Source organism: Tauraco erythrolophus, chromosome 10 (genome assembly GCF_009769465.1).
Source record: "Tauraco erythrolophus isolate bTauEry1 chromosome 10, bTauEry1.pri, whole genome shotgun sequence".
In the NCBI taxonomy this organism is placed as follows: Eukaryota; Metazoa; Chordata; class Aves; order Musophagiformes; family Musophagidae; genus Tauraco; species Tauraco erythrolophus.
The window spans coordinates 11,643,661-11,657,797 of NC_141474.1; the positions used below are offsets into that span (position 1 = coordinate 11,643,661).

The 14,137-nt window shown below is 41.2% G+C and overlaps 1 protein-coding gene across 4 annotated transcripts in view; it reads left to right on the forward strand.

Annotated features, from left to right (window-relative positions):
- The first annotated feature begins 11,190 nt into the window (after positions 1 to 11,190).
- The window catches only part of CAMSAP2 (calmodulin regulated spectrin associated protein family member 2), an 87,431-nt gene continuing 84,484 nt past the window's right edge, over positions 11,191 to 14,137 (forward strand). For all 4 annotated transcript variants that reach the window (XM_009985693.2, XM_086617875.1, XM_086617876.1 and 1 more), the window contains exon 1: positions 11,191 to 11,565. In XM_009985693.2, coding sequence (XP_009983995.2) covers positions 11,427 to 11,565 — 139 coding nt within the window. In that variant the 5' untranslated portion in view covers positions 11,191 to 11,426. The remainder of the gene's footprint in view (positions 11,566 to 14,137) is intronic.

Here is a 14,137-nt window from a genome sequence, read left to right on the forward strand (position 1 = left end):
TCACAGTCATCCTACGGAGACAAAAAAGCAGAGATTAAAGAACGACAAAGTAACAGGACTGAATAGCAGGTCTCAACATTATTTATATGTATCTTCTAGCATAAAGTTCCTAGTCTGTGAGGGAATAAAAGGCTTCAGGCTATATCCTAATCTGGGAATACCAAAGATCCATGTATCTGTCCAAAGACAGATTGGGTAAACAAGGAGCGAACCAAGTCTGTGTAAATCCAGAACTGACTAATCTGAAACCAGTTTCCACTCCATCTCCTCATATAAGTCCAGCCAAACTCCCACCTACCTAAAATGAGACGAAGACTTTCTCAGAACATGGGATGGCTCCTCCGATCAGTCCGAGAATGGCACTGTACCAAACACTGGATATTGTATGGATTTTTCTCATATACATTGTTCTTACAAAATTCTGTAAGGATGTATACTATTAAATATGAAAATACAAAACTGCAATATTTCTGTCTTAAGATAGATCTAAAATTCTATGTGTTATTAAGTTTCATTGCATAAAAGAGAGAATGTTTTGTTTTCTCTTTTAAGCTAGACCTACCAGCAAACACAGTCAAGGTGTGACAAAACTGAGGACTTGAAAGGACTGAATAAGTGAAAATACTAATAAACACCAATTATATGAGACTACAGTATTCAAAATAACCAAAAGAGAATACATCATTGTTCAAAAAACATAAATCCTTTAACTCTCTCTTGAGCTTTTGCTTCTGTAAATCACTTGCAGTATTTATCAATTAGTTGTTACACACACTAAGCAGACAAACCTCCACCTCTCATGACATAGTTGTCCATCCGTGGTTTAATTGCACACTCCAGGATTACAGCCTGCTAAAGTTAAACCAACAGATTTGTCCTTCTGAAATTCAGCTAGTTCCCTAAACTTTGTTTGCTGTGAAAACATGCAGACGATGTGTTAGTTCAGCTTGATAAAGCACAATAGCTATTAAAACAGAAAGTAAGCCTCAAAAATGCAACATGTCTCTCACTGCCACCCTTGAACGACTGCTCCTTGTGCATTTTGTTAGAAAGATTCAAAGATGCCAGTAACCTTACAGCTGGTAACTGTAATAACAGAGGGTAACAAGACAGAAATAATGAATGCCTCCTTGTTAAGCAGTTTTGTTTGTGCTGTTCCAAGAGAGATCTGCCAAGAACTTTCCATGCAAACCTTATTTTTCTGCTATTTGTAACTTGGCTGCAAAAATATCCAGCATGATAATGCCTGGTTCAAAATAATTCAGATTACAAGCTTTAAAATACATTTGCAAGTTTTGGAATAGATTAAATTTACACTAAATAAGGTAAACAATTTAGCATTTCATATATATTTTTAGTTGCTTCATTGAAAAAAACCCTCTAGTTAGCAAGTCTGCACCCCAGATCATTACATGTTTTCAAACTCTGTGGTATAACACAAGTCTGAATCACTGCAGTGTGAAAGGAAACTTTTGTGCTGTATGGTCAAGACTCCATCAACATGTATTTTCTTTATAAGGAAGACTGTATGAAATGCATATGAAGCACTCATGCTAAAAATTTCATGGATTAAATCTGTATTAATTCTTAATACAACTCAGCTGACTTGGGTAGAAGGCCAGGTTGTGAAAAAATTGGCTACATTCAACACACTCTTCTTACAAAACATAAGCGTAGAATTTCCATGTTAAATTATGTGGGATTGTTTTTTGCTTGGTTTGGTTTTAACCAAATGATTCAAAGCTTTGAGCAGTGCAAAAATCCAATTTCAGTGTTCCTGTTTTCTTTTTTGGCATATGACCCATTAGGACGAGGTAATTTCGTGTAGTTCCTTCCCAGAGCAATACTGTTTCCTGTGGCAACTAGCAAGATATAAAGAAATTAGATTTCAGGCACAACACAGATTGCAGCCCAAGCTAAGGAAGCTCTCTTTCAGGCAATAGCCAGGTGTCAAGAAGCAAGAAGGCTATGATAGTTACCTGAGCTGTGAAAAAGTGGTAGCTTAGGTTTATGCCTAAAAGGAAGAAACTTCCCAGCAATTCAACACTAAAAGAGACAATCAAAACATACTAATAAATTATAAAACTGTTCTGGATGTATCTGGTGAGGTCATTCCAAAGGAAACACTGGAAGGAACAGGGCCAGAAAATACCATGAGAGAGTAGCTTAGAAATGCTTCTGCTCATTTTCTTGAATAACTTGAATTTCCCTCAGGAAAATTTGCCTAGAGTACATTATCCTCCAGAATATCTCTACCTACCTTGCAGTTCAACAAAACTAAGTAATTCTATGAAAGAGTAGTTCATCTGAGATTATTCAGAATTCAGCCAAACCTGCTGGGTGTATAAGGACTTTACCATTCTTGAGGAGTTTGTATGAACTGGAGTAAGTCATCATACTCAGATTCTCATGCTGATCAGCTCCAGAGTAAACTAAAGCTGCAGGGGAACAGCTTCCCTTGACATTACCGATGTAAACACTTGAAAATTGAGCACTACTGCACTATACAGCATGAACAAGGGAAAAACATGGCTAGCCAGACAAGTAAGAACAAAGGGCTCCTACCAGATCAGTGGAACTTGAAGCAAAAAGCCAAGGTAGAGAAAAGACACTGACACTGTCTGCTCTGCAAGAAGCCACAAAGGTAGACAGTGGTTACAAGAGGGTGTTGGCCCTGGGAAGCATGACATGTCTTCCTTTAATGATTAAAGAGCCAGCAGAAGCACAGACAGCATCTCCATGCAGATGGCTCTTAATCTTCTGTTGATAGACAGGAAACCTGCTCTCAAACAGCAGCGAGGATATTTCTGTCAGACTGGACTCTCTTACGTAATGAAATGAGAGCAATGTAATAATATCAAAGCCTTTTTTGTTACTGCTTGCCTAGTCTTACAATATCTAAAACTTCATCATTCTGACTCTGAACTAGAACGGTTCATCACTTTGTTCTGCATTTCTACCGTGCTATCCTGGCCTCTGACTAGAACTTCTGTGACTTACTGTGACATAAATAGCATTTGTAATTCTTAGTTTTTTGTCTCTTTCTGCTGAAGTAACTCATCTCCAATTTGTCTCCTTACTCAAAGAAGTCAAATAGCATTCCTAATTATACCAGTACAATACCACTTAAGACCTTGGTGGTAAAACAGAATAAAACATGGCAGTATGCCCTCTACCTCAGATACACTCTCTTTCTGAGCCAGTTTTTGCTTCCCCGTCTCTTCAGGTGACCATGACTTACTGCTTTTTCCGCTCCTGAAAGAGCGTACTACCAGCTGGAACAGAAATTCTCACCCAGTTTCAACAGTTACCCTATGCATACTGAAATACTCAGTTGAACCAGCTGGACCTATATCAACAGAGGGGCTCATTGCAATGAAATCTGTTCTGCTACCCTACATTCTCCAATAAGGCAATTGCTTCCTTTCTGTTAAGAGCAAGTAGAAGGGAGGAAAGAGCTTGACACAAACAGAGATGACTTGCCGGACCAAAGAGAAACTGACAGTATATACCCCAGCGAGTCCCCTTCTTGTACAAAATCTCCAGGGGTTGCTTTTGTCGTTTCATATAATGTTTCCTTTGATTCAACACAGTGCCTACTACCGTACTCTTACCCAGGCTGATTCTTCCCTTATTTAGTAAATTATCATCCATAAGGACTGTACTGTGGCTGTTGAGACAAACCTCAGACTATGGGGGATTGTAAAGTACCATGCCGAAGTGGGAGTTGCAGGTGTACTTTGTCTGTCTCAGACTGCTTCCAGGGCAACAGCCAGCACACCTAGGGCTCAAGCATTCCCTGGACAGCAAGCTTCAGCCTGGTTGCCTCCTTCCTTCATCCGTATTCAACTACGCTGGCTAATACAAAGAGAGGACTCTGTTTCTGACACCCATGATGATGGACATTTCTATTCTTTGTGCCACAAGTGAAACCACGACTGCTCCCTGCCCTGGTGAGACAACTGAGGTAACACCCTATGCTTTAACAGAGCCATGTATACTATGTAGCAAGAATACCATATGAGGACAGAATAACCAGAGATGTAGAAACCTTTTGTAGGCAATTTCTCTTGCGAGATGTTCTAGAAGAAAGAAATCATTCAGGTTTTCTCTTCAAACACCAATATTCTGCATGACACCCTTAATCTAGAAACACAATTATATACACACTTAAATTGAATCATGTCTGTAGAACCAGTGATTTCAGATGGGAACTGTACATGAGATTAACCTAAAGCTTAAAAAACTCCTTAGACAAGTTTTTATTGCTAAATAGATATATACATTTCGTTTAAGGCAACTATTAAAATAACTGTTGCTTTTTCCATGTTTCTAATATATATTGAAATAGGGGAGTATTTAAATCGAATTGTTCTACATGAGACTTAGACATCCTATACATTTCTGTATATTGAAAATGTTTTCAGATGAACCATAAGGCATACATCTTGTAAAGCTACTCAGAAAATATTATAAACAAATTAAGTTATGCCAAAAGAGAATTAAATGTACCAGAGTTCCACGCGCTCAGGTTGTGATGACCTTACCATGCACACATAATCAAAATCTCCAATGCTATCAAGGGTCACTATGTACGAATGGTTTCTTTTTAAAGAGCGTTCCAGCTATTTACACCTGCTCCCTAAAGTAATCATCAAAAATTCCTCAATAACGTGCAATTTATCGGTATGTTAAGGGAAACAGAGAAACTGCCTATAAGTTTCACTGAAAAATTGGATAATGATGTTTCAAAGAATACATATAGAAAAAAAATCCTTCATCAGGTAGTCTCCTATGCTATTCCCTTGCTTTCCTTTCCTCATCCATCTTCACTACCACCCCTTCCAAAAAATAATTCTACTGTGATTAATTGACACCAGAATTTTACAGTTCCAACAGAGCATTCTCTCCTATTTACTGCTGGTCTCATTCAGATACACACGGGCTTCAGTGGGAACTGAAAGCAGGGCCAAAAGATGGGAAACTGAAGTCTATTCATGCTCTGCTAAGAAATCATGTACATGCTCAAAACAAATGAGCTTTTATGAACATTCAGATCTTTCTTCACATGTAGAAGCAGAATGAAAAAAAAAAAAATCAGCCTGTCACTTCAATGGAGTACAGTTCAACAAGAAAAAGTGCACAATTTAGTATTCACTCTCATTCAGACTTAGTGAAAAAGTCTGATTTAAACTTCTTATACCTGAATGCACAATTTGAAAACTAAAATCATGCCCATTTTCCTCTGAACTAGAGTGCAAATAAAGCCTTATCTAACAGCTACCATAACAGTAATAAAATTGTGTTTTATTTTTGTACAAAGTGGTTTTTTTTTAATGTAGATTTCCCACCATACATTTATTTTACAGTGCAGCTAAGCTAGCTCTAGTATTGAAAGGTTATATTCATAAAATCACGCTTAGGATTGTTCTTAAAAATCACATCAGGCACTAGGTGGCCATAAAAAATAGCACACAGATTTCACTTAATGAAAGAGGGTAGGATCTATTCCACATGTTTTAAAGTTTATTAAAAAAAAATACCAGTTATACCAGGATATTCACTCTCTTCACAGACAATCTGGCAACAGTGGTACGTCAAGAAGTGGAAAACACTGAAGCATTGCACAGCACACCTGGGAAGCAAAGTCATCTAAAACCCTCTAGCACAAGTGCAATTCCAGGAGATGGGCAGGACATGAAAGCAGCCAGTGTGAAAGCTAGATTAAAAAAAAAAAAAAAAAAAAAATTAAAACCTCAGAAAAGACAACACTAAAGCAACTAGAGAAAAAGACAAACCAACCAACCTGCCATTGAGTGTCGAGGGAGATAAGAGGTTTTGCCTCTCACAGATCACAGGAAAGGGACAGATCTGTTGCCTGGTTGGTGACCCCGTAGAACTGGGTGGGGGAAGATGCAGGTATTTTTTTTCCCCCTTCATGGAGCTACATTAGGTCAAAGCCAAGTTCAGGAAATGAAACCACTAGCATCCAAGTATTAAGACATGTGACTGGGAGGTACTCCATTTGATTCTCATTGGGCAGCTTTTTGGTTGTGCAGATTTCAGTAGTAAATCAGTTAAAATAGCTATTACTCCACCTTTTTCCCTTTTTTAAGTTGTAATCATATCAAGAACCACAGGCAATCCAAGTAAAACGTCATACAAAGCTTTATTTTCCCTGTGACTCATGATTCTACCAGAATCTGTAAAGTTAGTAAACTGTTTTCTTCCCTTTTAAATGCCTCAGCACTTTCTGATTACAAATTAGTAGAAGAATTTGAAAGATAATTATTATGTAACTGTTATTGTGCTTTTGTATCTTCCTGAAACAGGAAGAACATACTCCCCTCCAAAATCATGCTCTGAGAAAACTCCCAGGTTTCAGAAACTGCATATAGGCATTTCAGTAACAATGCCAAAAAAGTTTAATAATTCAGACAATAACTCACTTGATAATACCTATTTAAAAATAGAATTTAACTCTTAAAGTTTTACCATTACTTATGAAGAAGTATATCTAATAAAACATCAGAATTTTAAGAGCTTCCACTTCATAAGTCATCCTTACACTGTAATAAGCTTCCAGAATCATTTATAGATTGTCTCTTCAACCTCACATACCCAACACAAAACCTGCTGAAGTCAACAAGTACATTTCTTAAGGATCACATTGGGACATGACAGGTTCTTGGTCTGTATGTTGACAGTCTGACAGCATCATATCAAGTTGTGCATGCGGCCTCTTTGCCAGAGGTTACAGGCCACAGGGCGCACCCCTTCCCTCAGCCACTACCATTTCTATCATGACTGATATCCTCTAAGCCAGGGCAAACAGATGGGATTATCTTAAATAGGCAATTTGATTTAATTGCAGATTTGACAGCAGCAATTAAAGATAATATTCCCTTGGTGTTATTCTTAGCCTTTTTCCAACATCAAGACTGAAGTATTACATTGCAGAATAGTTGCTGTGAACTGCTGCATTTGTGGATTTGCCCTAATACAACAAGGTAGTCTGAAAAGGGAATGTTTACCAGGCTATTTTTGTAGGTCGCCTGATGAGCTGTCTGTTCACTAGTGCTGAGCCTGGCTGCAGACAGTGCCACAGTAAAACCAGCAATGGTATTGCTAATTTAAAACAATTTACTTTACCTTTATCATCAAGTATTGTGAAGGAAGAAATTACACATGAAATCTTGATCCAGTTCGAACACCCTCTGTAATCCAGGGCTAGCCTGAATTTAGTCTAAGGGCATATACGTAGCCTCTTCAGAAGCCAAGTGAATCTTGAAACAAATGAAAAAACAGAAGTATTAAATTGTTAGTCAAGGCTCATTCCACTACCTCCCAAGCTTAATGCTATTGGCAACAACTGTCATCCACACCATTTTTCATAGTTTCATGGTCATATTTTTTCCTGCTGCCTGACACTGACTACAGCCTTGGTACAGCCACTGTGTAAATGGCTAGACACATGACAGTGAAGAATGAAGCCTATGATGTAATTACAGGATTAAACTAGTCAAATGGGCTTCTGATGTGGGGTAGAGGGAGAGGAAAGGAAGGGAGAAAGGTTAATAAATAAATAAACGAATAAAATCTGTGAGTTGCTTGTTTTAAGAATCCTTAATGTTTTGTCTTTCCGCTTGGAACAAACTTTAAAGTATAAAATACTGTGCAGCAGAAAGATTGTGTTCAAAAGAGATTATCACTATTTAAAATATTTTAAGATGGATAAACAGGAGCAGAAGGGGAGGACTCCTCACACAGTTTTTCTGTTTATCTACCCTGAAGAATTAGAGCAGATTTTAATCATTTTCCATGTTGACTGTTGATATCTTTAACAATCCAATAAGCAAGATTGCATTTTGGCACGTCTGCAAAAGTAAAACTACTGGCATAAGAACCCCAGTAACTGGTGGTGATGTCTTCTTTTTCACTTACACATATCAGATTTTATATCCATGCATTCACTTTTAAGAGCACAGAGCAAATTTAAAAACACTTTGATTGCAGTTGCCACAACACAAATTTTTTAGATTTTGTTCTGGGACTTTGAAAAAGTTTCATCAGCACAAAGGCTGCATCCACAAAAATTCCTGCATTTTTATTTATACTGATGGCAATGTATACACCTATCCATAATTGTACCTATTGCCATTTTTGAGATGCATTCTCTAAAACAATACTTTTTTTTTTTTTAAAGTAAGAAGGGACTCACAACTGCAAGAAATTTGCAAGATCAGACCACATTTTTATTTGCTTCAGGTAAGTGTCACTAGTCTCAGCATATAGTACAGTAGATACACATATGTGATGTTTTGCAAGTACATAGGAACAGATGATAAATACAGGAGTACATTAAATAAAACTGATGACTCCTTATTTGGATTATTCCACGTTTCTGTAAGAAAGCTGTTTCTGAAAGTTTCCTATGATTTTATAAGGACTAGTTTGTAATCTTTTGACCTCTCAAAGGGGACCTTATATCCATCATACCTAAATAATGGCCTTATAGTTTTCCTAAACATGTTTTCCGGTAGGTTGATCTAATTGTTAGGTATTTTCTTAGTCATACAAGAAACAAGTAAGTTGGGATTTGGGAAATATACGTTTTTTTTCCCTAGCTCTAATCTTTTGAGGTTTTAAAGCTTATGAATTCCAGGTGTTTGTTGTTAAACACACAGGAAGAATTAAACTAGTTTTCTAGTGGTAATGTAAAAAAATAGTCAAAATTCTGTTAAGTGTCTAATATAACTTATTTCCAAAGTATGTACTTACAAAAAAAAAAAAAAAATCAGGAAAACGTGCAAATACAAGTTTTACTTTAGTTGTTGAAAACGAAGCATATACTGTTCCCAAATAGAGAAAATTTTCCCAAGTCACGCTTGTATGTTAATTTTGTATTATTATTTCTATTTCTGCTGTAGAGGATCTGAGAATTTCAGTCATAAGTGTGTTAAAGCAAGGATTTCTAAACTTTCCTCCCCTCTCCCTTCTGCTGAATAGTGCCAATGGCAGCTCCTAGTTTTGTAGCTAGCTATGTACCACTTATGAGTGGTATGCAAGACAGTTTGGGAATCCCATCCCAGAGAGCATATGGGGAGTCAGCAACAGTGTCTTCAAATGCTGACCTCCACAATCCTTTCATTTACTTATTACTAATAAATATAGATTCATGTCAGTAAAATCATAAAGTCCACTATGGCCTCATAATTGTGACATTTGTACCATTGTGGATGTGAAGTGCTAGAAGCATACATAACCATGTAACACCGCAAAATCTCTGTCCAGATCAATTCACAGTCCACTTCAAACACAAAGAAGTAACAGCCTGGACACAATATTATTTGAAATTTTACAATGGCATGCTAAGACTGTGCCTAAATATTCTTTTCCGGACTCAGTGGGGCTAAAAAATAAAATAACCTCAAAACCAACCCACCTCAGACTACCATTCTCAACTGCAACAGTTTGGGTAGACACTCACTAAATTACCGCAACATGGGGGTAAAACAAAAAAAGGCAGGTTAGCTAATAATTACTGTAAGCCAGGAGTGGTCTTCTAGTGACCCAAGAAACCTCAGGCAGACAAAAAACTAACTACAAAAAGAAACTACTAAGTTTTGGCCAGATCTGCTTCTTGAACTGGCTCACCACACAGCTGCGACAGCACCCAGGCTGGCAGGGAAGGAGAGCACGCTTCTACATTACACCAACCTAATAACTATTTCTTGTCGAAGAGCGCAAATTTACCACCCCCTGGCGCTGCTGGTCACCCAATTACACAGTGTCCATGCAAAGCAGAGGCGAGGCCTTCCCATCCGCAGCGGTGGGTCACCAGCACGGCCGCACCCTCAGCGCCGCGCTTCAAAGCCAACTCACCCGGCTCTGTCTGAATGCCAGTCATTAATCACCCACTTACTAGTTCCTACTGTGACTAATACTTCTTTCCACATAGGCCACTGTTAAAGCGATCTTACACACTTCCAAAAACAGACCAGGTACTAGTGAGCGAGACAGCAGATGGTCTCTAGGGCAAATCGTTACTAATGCCCGTCATTACATCTATTAAGTGAACAGGCTCTGAAGCATTTTAAGGCTCTGTCATTTTTCTACCCAAGTATTCGAGAAGTTATATATAGAGGCAATTCAAAATAGGAGGGACAAATAACACACGAGAGAGAGGAGGAGCCCGCCTCCGCGGCAGCGCTCCCCGCTCCAGTCAGCGCGGCACCAACCCACCGCGCTTCCCCGCAGCGCAGCAGCCGCCGCCGCTTCTGCCTCCCCGTCACACGCGAGCCACGCTACAGCCCCAGCGCCGGGGCAAATCCCGGCCTTCCCAAAAGACGCCGCAGAAGGTCAAGGACTGCGCGCGGGCAGGCCCGCCCGGCCCCGCTGGAGAAAAACGCGACGCCGGCAGCGGGTGGGTCCGGCAGCCGAGGGACACCGCCCTTTTCGCCACAGCCGGGCACGGCCAGGCGCCCCCTTACCGGCGGGAAACACTCGGTCCCGCTACCGCGAGGCTAAGGCCGGCCCAAGTCTGCCCGAGCCCCCTCAGCCCCCCGACCTGAGGCACGACGGGCCCCACACGGCCCCGTCTCAGGCGAGCGCCTGACCCGGCGCCAAGAAGACCCCGCGCGCAGGGGGCGGCCACGTGACCGCCTGGCGGCGGAGGGCGACCCGCCCCGCCCCGCCCCGCCCCTCCCCTCCCTGTCGCGCTCGGGGAGGCGGTGGCCGTGGCCCCGCGCATGCGCAGCCGGGCTTCGCCCATCCAGTGCGGCAGCCGCGGGTGGAAAACCGCAGCGGCAGCTGCCGAGGGGAGCGCGGAGCTGGGAGCGCGCCGCCTTGCCGAGGGGCGGCTGGGGAGCGCCCGGGCGCGGGGCAGCGGCGGGGCGGCTGGCGCTGCTCCCGGCTCGCTGCAGGCCGCCGCTGAGAAGGCGCGGCGCGGCGGGCTGCGCAGCGTTTTGGGGTCGGCCCCCGGCGCTTTGACATCTCGGCGCCTCTGCTGGGAAGGGCCGCGTTCCGGCCCGCTGTGGCGGCGGGGGCCTTGCCGGCGGCTCCCGCCCTGGGCTGGGGGGCTGGTGGCCGTGGCGGCCTGGGGCGCCCAGCCCTGGCCGGAGGATCTCCCCCGGGAAAGGGGGGCCGGGGTCGCCGGGGGCCGTTTTTCGGAGGGTGGGGGGTGGCGGTGTGAGTGAATTGAGACAAAGAGCGAGGACGAGGAGGAGGAAGAAGAGGAGGACACTCGGGCTCTGCCACATTCCAGTGCAGAGGAAGGCGGGAGGCGGCGTTAGCCCTTTACGGACAGCTGGGTTCAGCGCTGCCCTCAGCTGCTGCCGGCGTATTTACAGACGTCTTTCCCGGCCGCGGGAGGAGGAGGAGGAAGAACCATGTAAGTTCCCAATTGCCAGGAGTCCTGTGAGAAGATGGGGGATGCCGCAGACGCCAAGGAGATGAGGAAGACTTTCATTGTTCCTGCCATCAAACCCTTTGACCATTATGATTTCTCCCGAGCGAAAATCGCCTGTAATCTCGCCTGGCTGGTGGCCAAAGCCTTTGGGACAGGTAGGTGGCGTCTTCTTCTTCCCTTTCTTTGATGCTGGTTCCTGCTCGGTTGCTTCGCTTCTGAGGACGTGTGAGCCCTTCCCTGAGGAGATGGGGGGGGGGTGGGGGTGGTAGGAGTTGCGTAGGAAATAGTTCTGGTCTGTTCCCTTACACCTTGTGAGGTTTTTTGGTTTTCTCTGGGTTTTTCTTTAATTACCTGTAATCTTTTTGGAGTAGTGCCGCTGTTCCCCTTAGTGAGTAATTTTCGTGTATTGGAGCTAATACACAAGGAATCGAACTCTGCAAATTGTTTTTCATTTATTCTCCGGGTCGTACTTCTAGCATGCGAAAAAACACTAGCAATCCATGTTTGGCTGTTGTCTTGAAAATTTTCCTGACGTTGTTTAAGAGCTGAGTTGGAGACTAGCAATGGAAATGGATGTGTGCTGTTAGTTTTGACATGTGTGACAGTAGCCTGTAGCCATTTGAGTGGCTAAGCAATAGAAGAAGGGTTTCAGAAAAAAGAGCGTTTAATGGCAGGTTTTGGCCTGCACAATACAGAAGGCTCTCCTTGTCTGTAAGCGTAAATGGAGTTGATTGTAATGTCTCCAAAGGCTTTACTGCTCTGTCTTTGAAAACCTGGGCCTTGAGGAATACCAGACCTATTATTCTGTGCCAGAAATATTGTTGGGCCTTGAGGAATACCAGACTTACAGAGGTCTTCTGAGGGAAGCGTTTAGAAAATTTACTAAGCTGTTTTTTTAATATAGCTGTAGTATATAAATCACTTATTTTTCTGTGGATTAAAAATGGGGGTTTTCTTTGAAAGGTGAGTTAGATATTAACAATCAATATTTTTATCGCTGTTCTTTGTAGAACAACAGGAAAGGTTCCTCCTGGAATTTTGCAACTTTTGCCTTTAGGGCCAGAGCATTGCGATGTATTTGAGCAGGGTTAGAGGTGTACCTTTGTGATGCCCCTGGGAACTGATGATATTTGACATGGTGCTTACAAAAAGCTACTTTCAAAGTGATTGAACCTAGTGACATTTCAGTAAAGCCAGTAGCTACTGAAATAAAGTGCATGTTCATCACTTTAGAAAGAAAAAAAGATCAAAATACTGTTTCCATATAAAGATTTGTCAATAAACTCTGCTTGCTTTCCTTTGTAAAATCTGGGCAAGTATATTAATACTTTATGTATGGCTTTATTGGCTATGCAGACGTGAAAAGTAAAGTAGTAGTAGTGAAAATTCTTGGAAGTACTTGATTTGAGATTTTCAGAGATCATTATCTTTTTAGGTAGCTTGGTTCTATAGGCTCTATTCATGAAATGCTGGGTGTACAGTGCTTGTGCAATTATATAACCTAGCATTCTCACCTGAAAACCTTTTTCTACTGGAGTTTGACAAATTCTCAGCCTGTGGTTGAAAGATGTTGGTTTATGTTGATTTATATTCCTGAGTTTCTACTGGATGTGTAAAGCAACTTGCAGGGTACTTTTCTGCTACTTTCTATAGAAAATGTGATCCAAAACACATTCCTTTACTCTTCATTACTCTGGTTGTTCAGAGATGCACAAATGAAACATGATGAGAGGAGATGATAGCTCCATCTGCCCTGTAAATACTGTCATAAAGTATTAGTAGGAAGAGAGGTAAACATACGCAATCGTAGCGTTCCTGATCTCTCAGTTCTTCCACTAGGTTAATGTCACTAGTAACCTCAGAGAAGAGTTTGTGGCTGAAGCAGGGAAAAGCAGTGTACAGGACTTGCATGTCTGCCATGCAAATGCTTCCTTTACACTTGGAGCAAAACAGAAGAACTGACCTTCACCTTTTCCAAGAAGGAAGGAAGTTCGGGTTTGCTAATTTATTTTAGTTCTTTGGAGTAGATCACAACCTCAGTTATGTCTTCTACCTATTGCTGTATATGTTTGTACAAAGGATGATTAGTGTGTTTGTGGATGCTGTGTTTTATTTCTTTTTTTTTTTTTTAATCCTGAAGTGTTAGAATTCCTGAGTTGGGCAGGGGAAGTAAAGGATTTTTCCTTAACGTTTCTAAAATAAATTAATGCTGTTCATTTTGATTAATGAAAAGTGTAATTTGTTGCAATCGTGTATCCATTGAAGAAATCTACATCTTTATCTATCAAATGGGCACAGCTTTCAGTGGACATACTTCACATTCTTAAAAGCATATTTTAATACAATCAAAATTGTGGATACAGCTTGACTAGGTGTTGCATTGAGAATATTTAAAAAAAAAAAACCACACAAACTTTGAAATAAGTACTGTTTTATTAACATTTAATAGTGACTTTTGGTGTTTGATGATTGATATCTGTGTCCAAAAACTGAGACACCAATTGTGTATTGCTGTTGTCTTCAGTGAAGCTCCAAGGATAGTCTGCCCTACAACACAGGCAAGTCAAAGTAAGTTGTCTTATTAGTAAGGTGTCTTATGAGTATGAGAGTAGGAGTATACAAACAGTCATGTTGAAGGCATCTTGTATGAAGAACTTTTCAAGAAGTACTAATTGAAGACAACATTCGTATTTAAGTGTTGAGGGAGCTAGGATTTTGTGCCTTGAT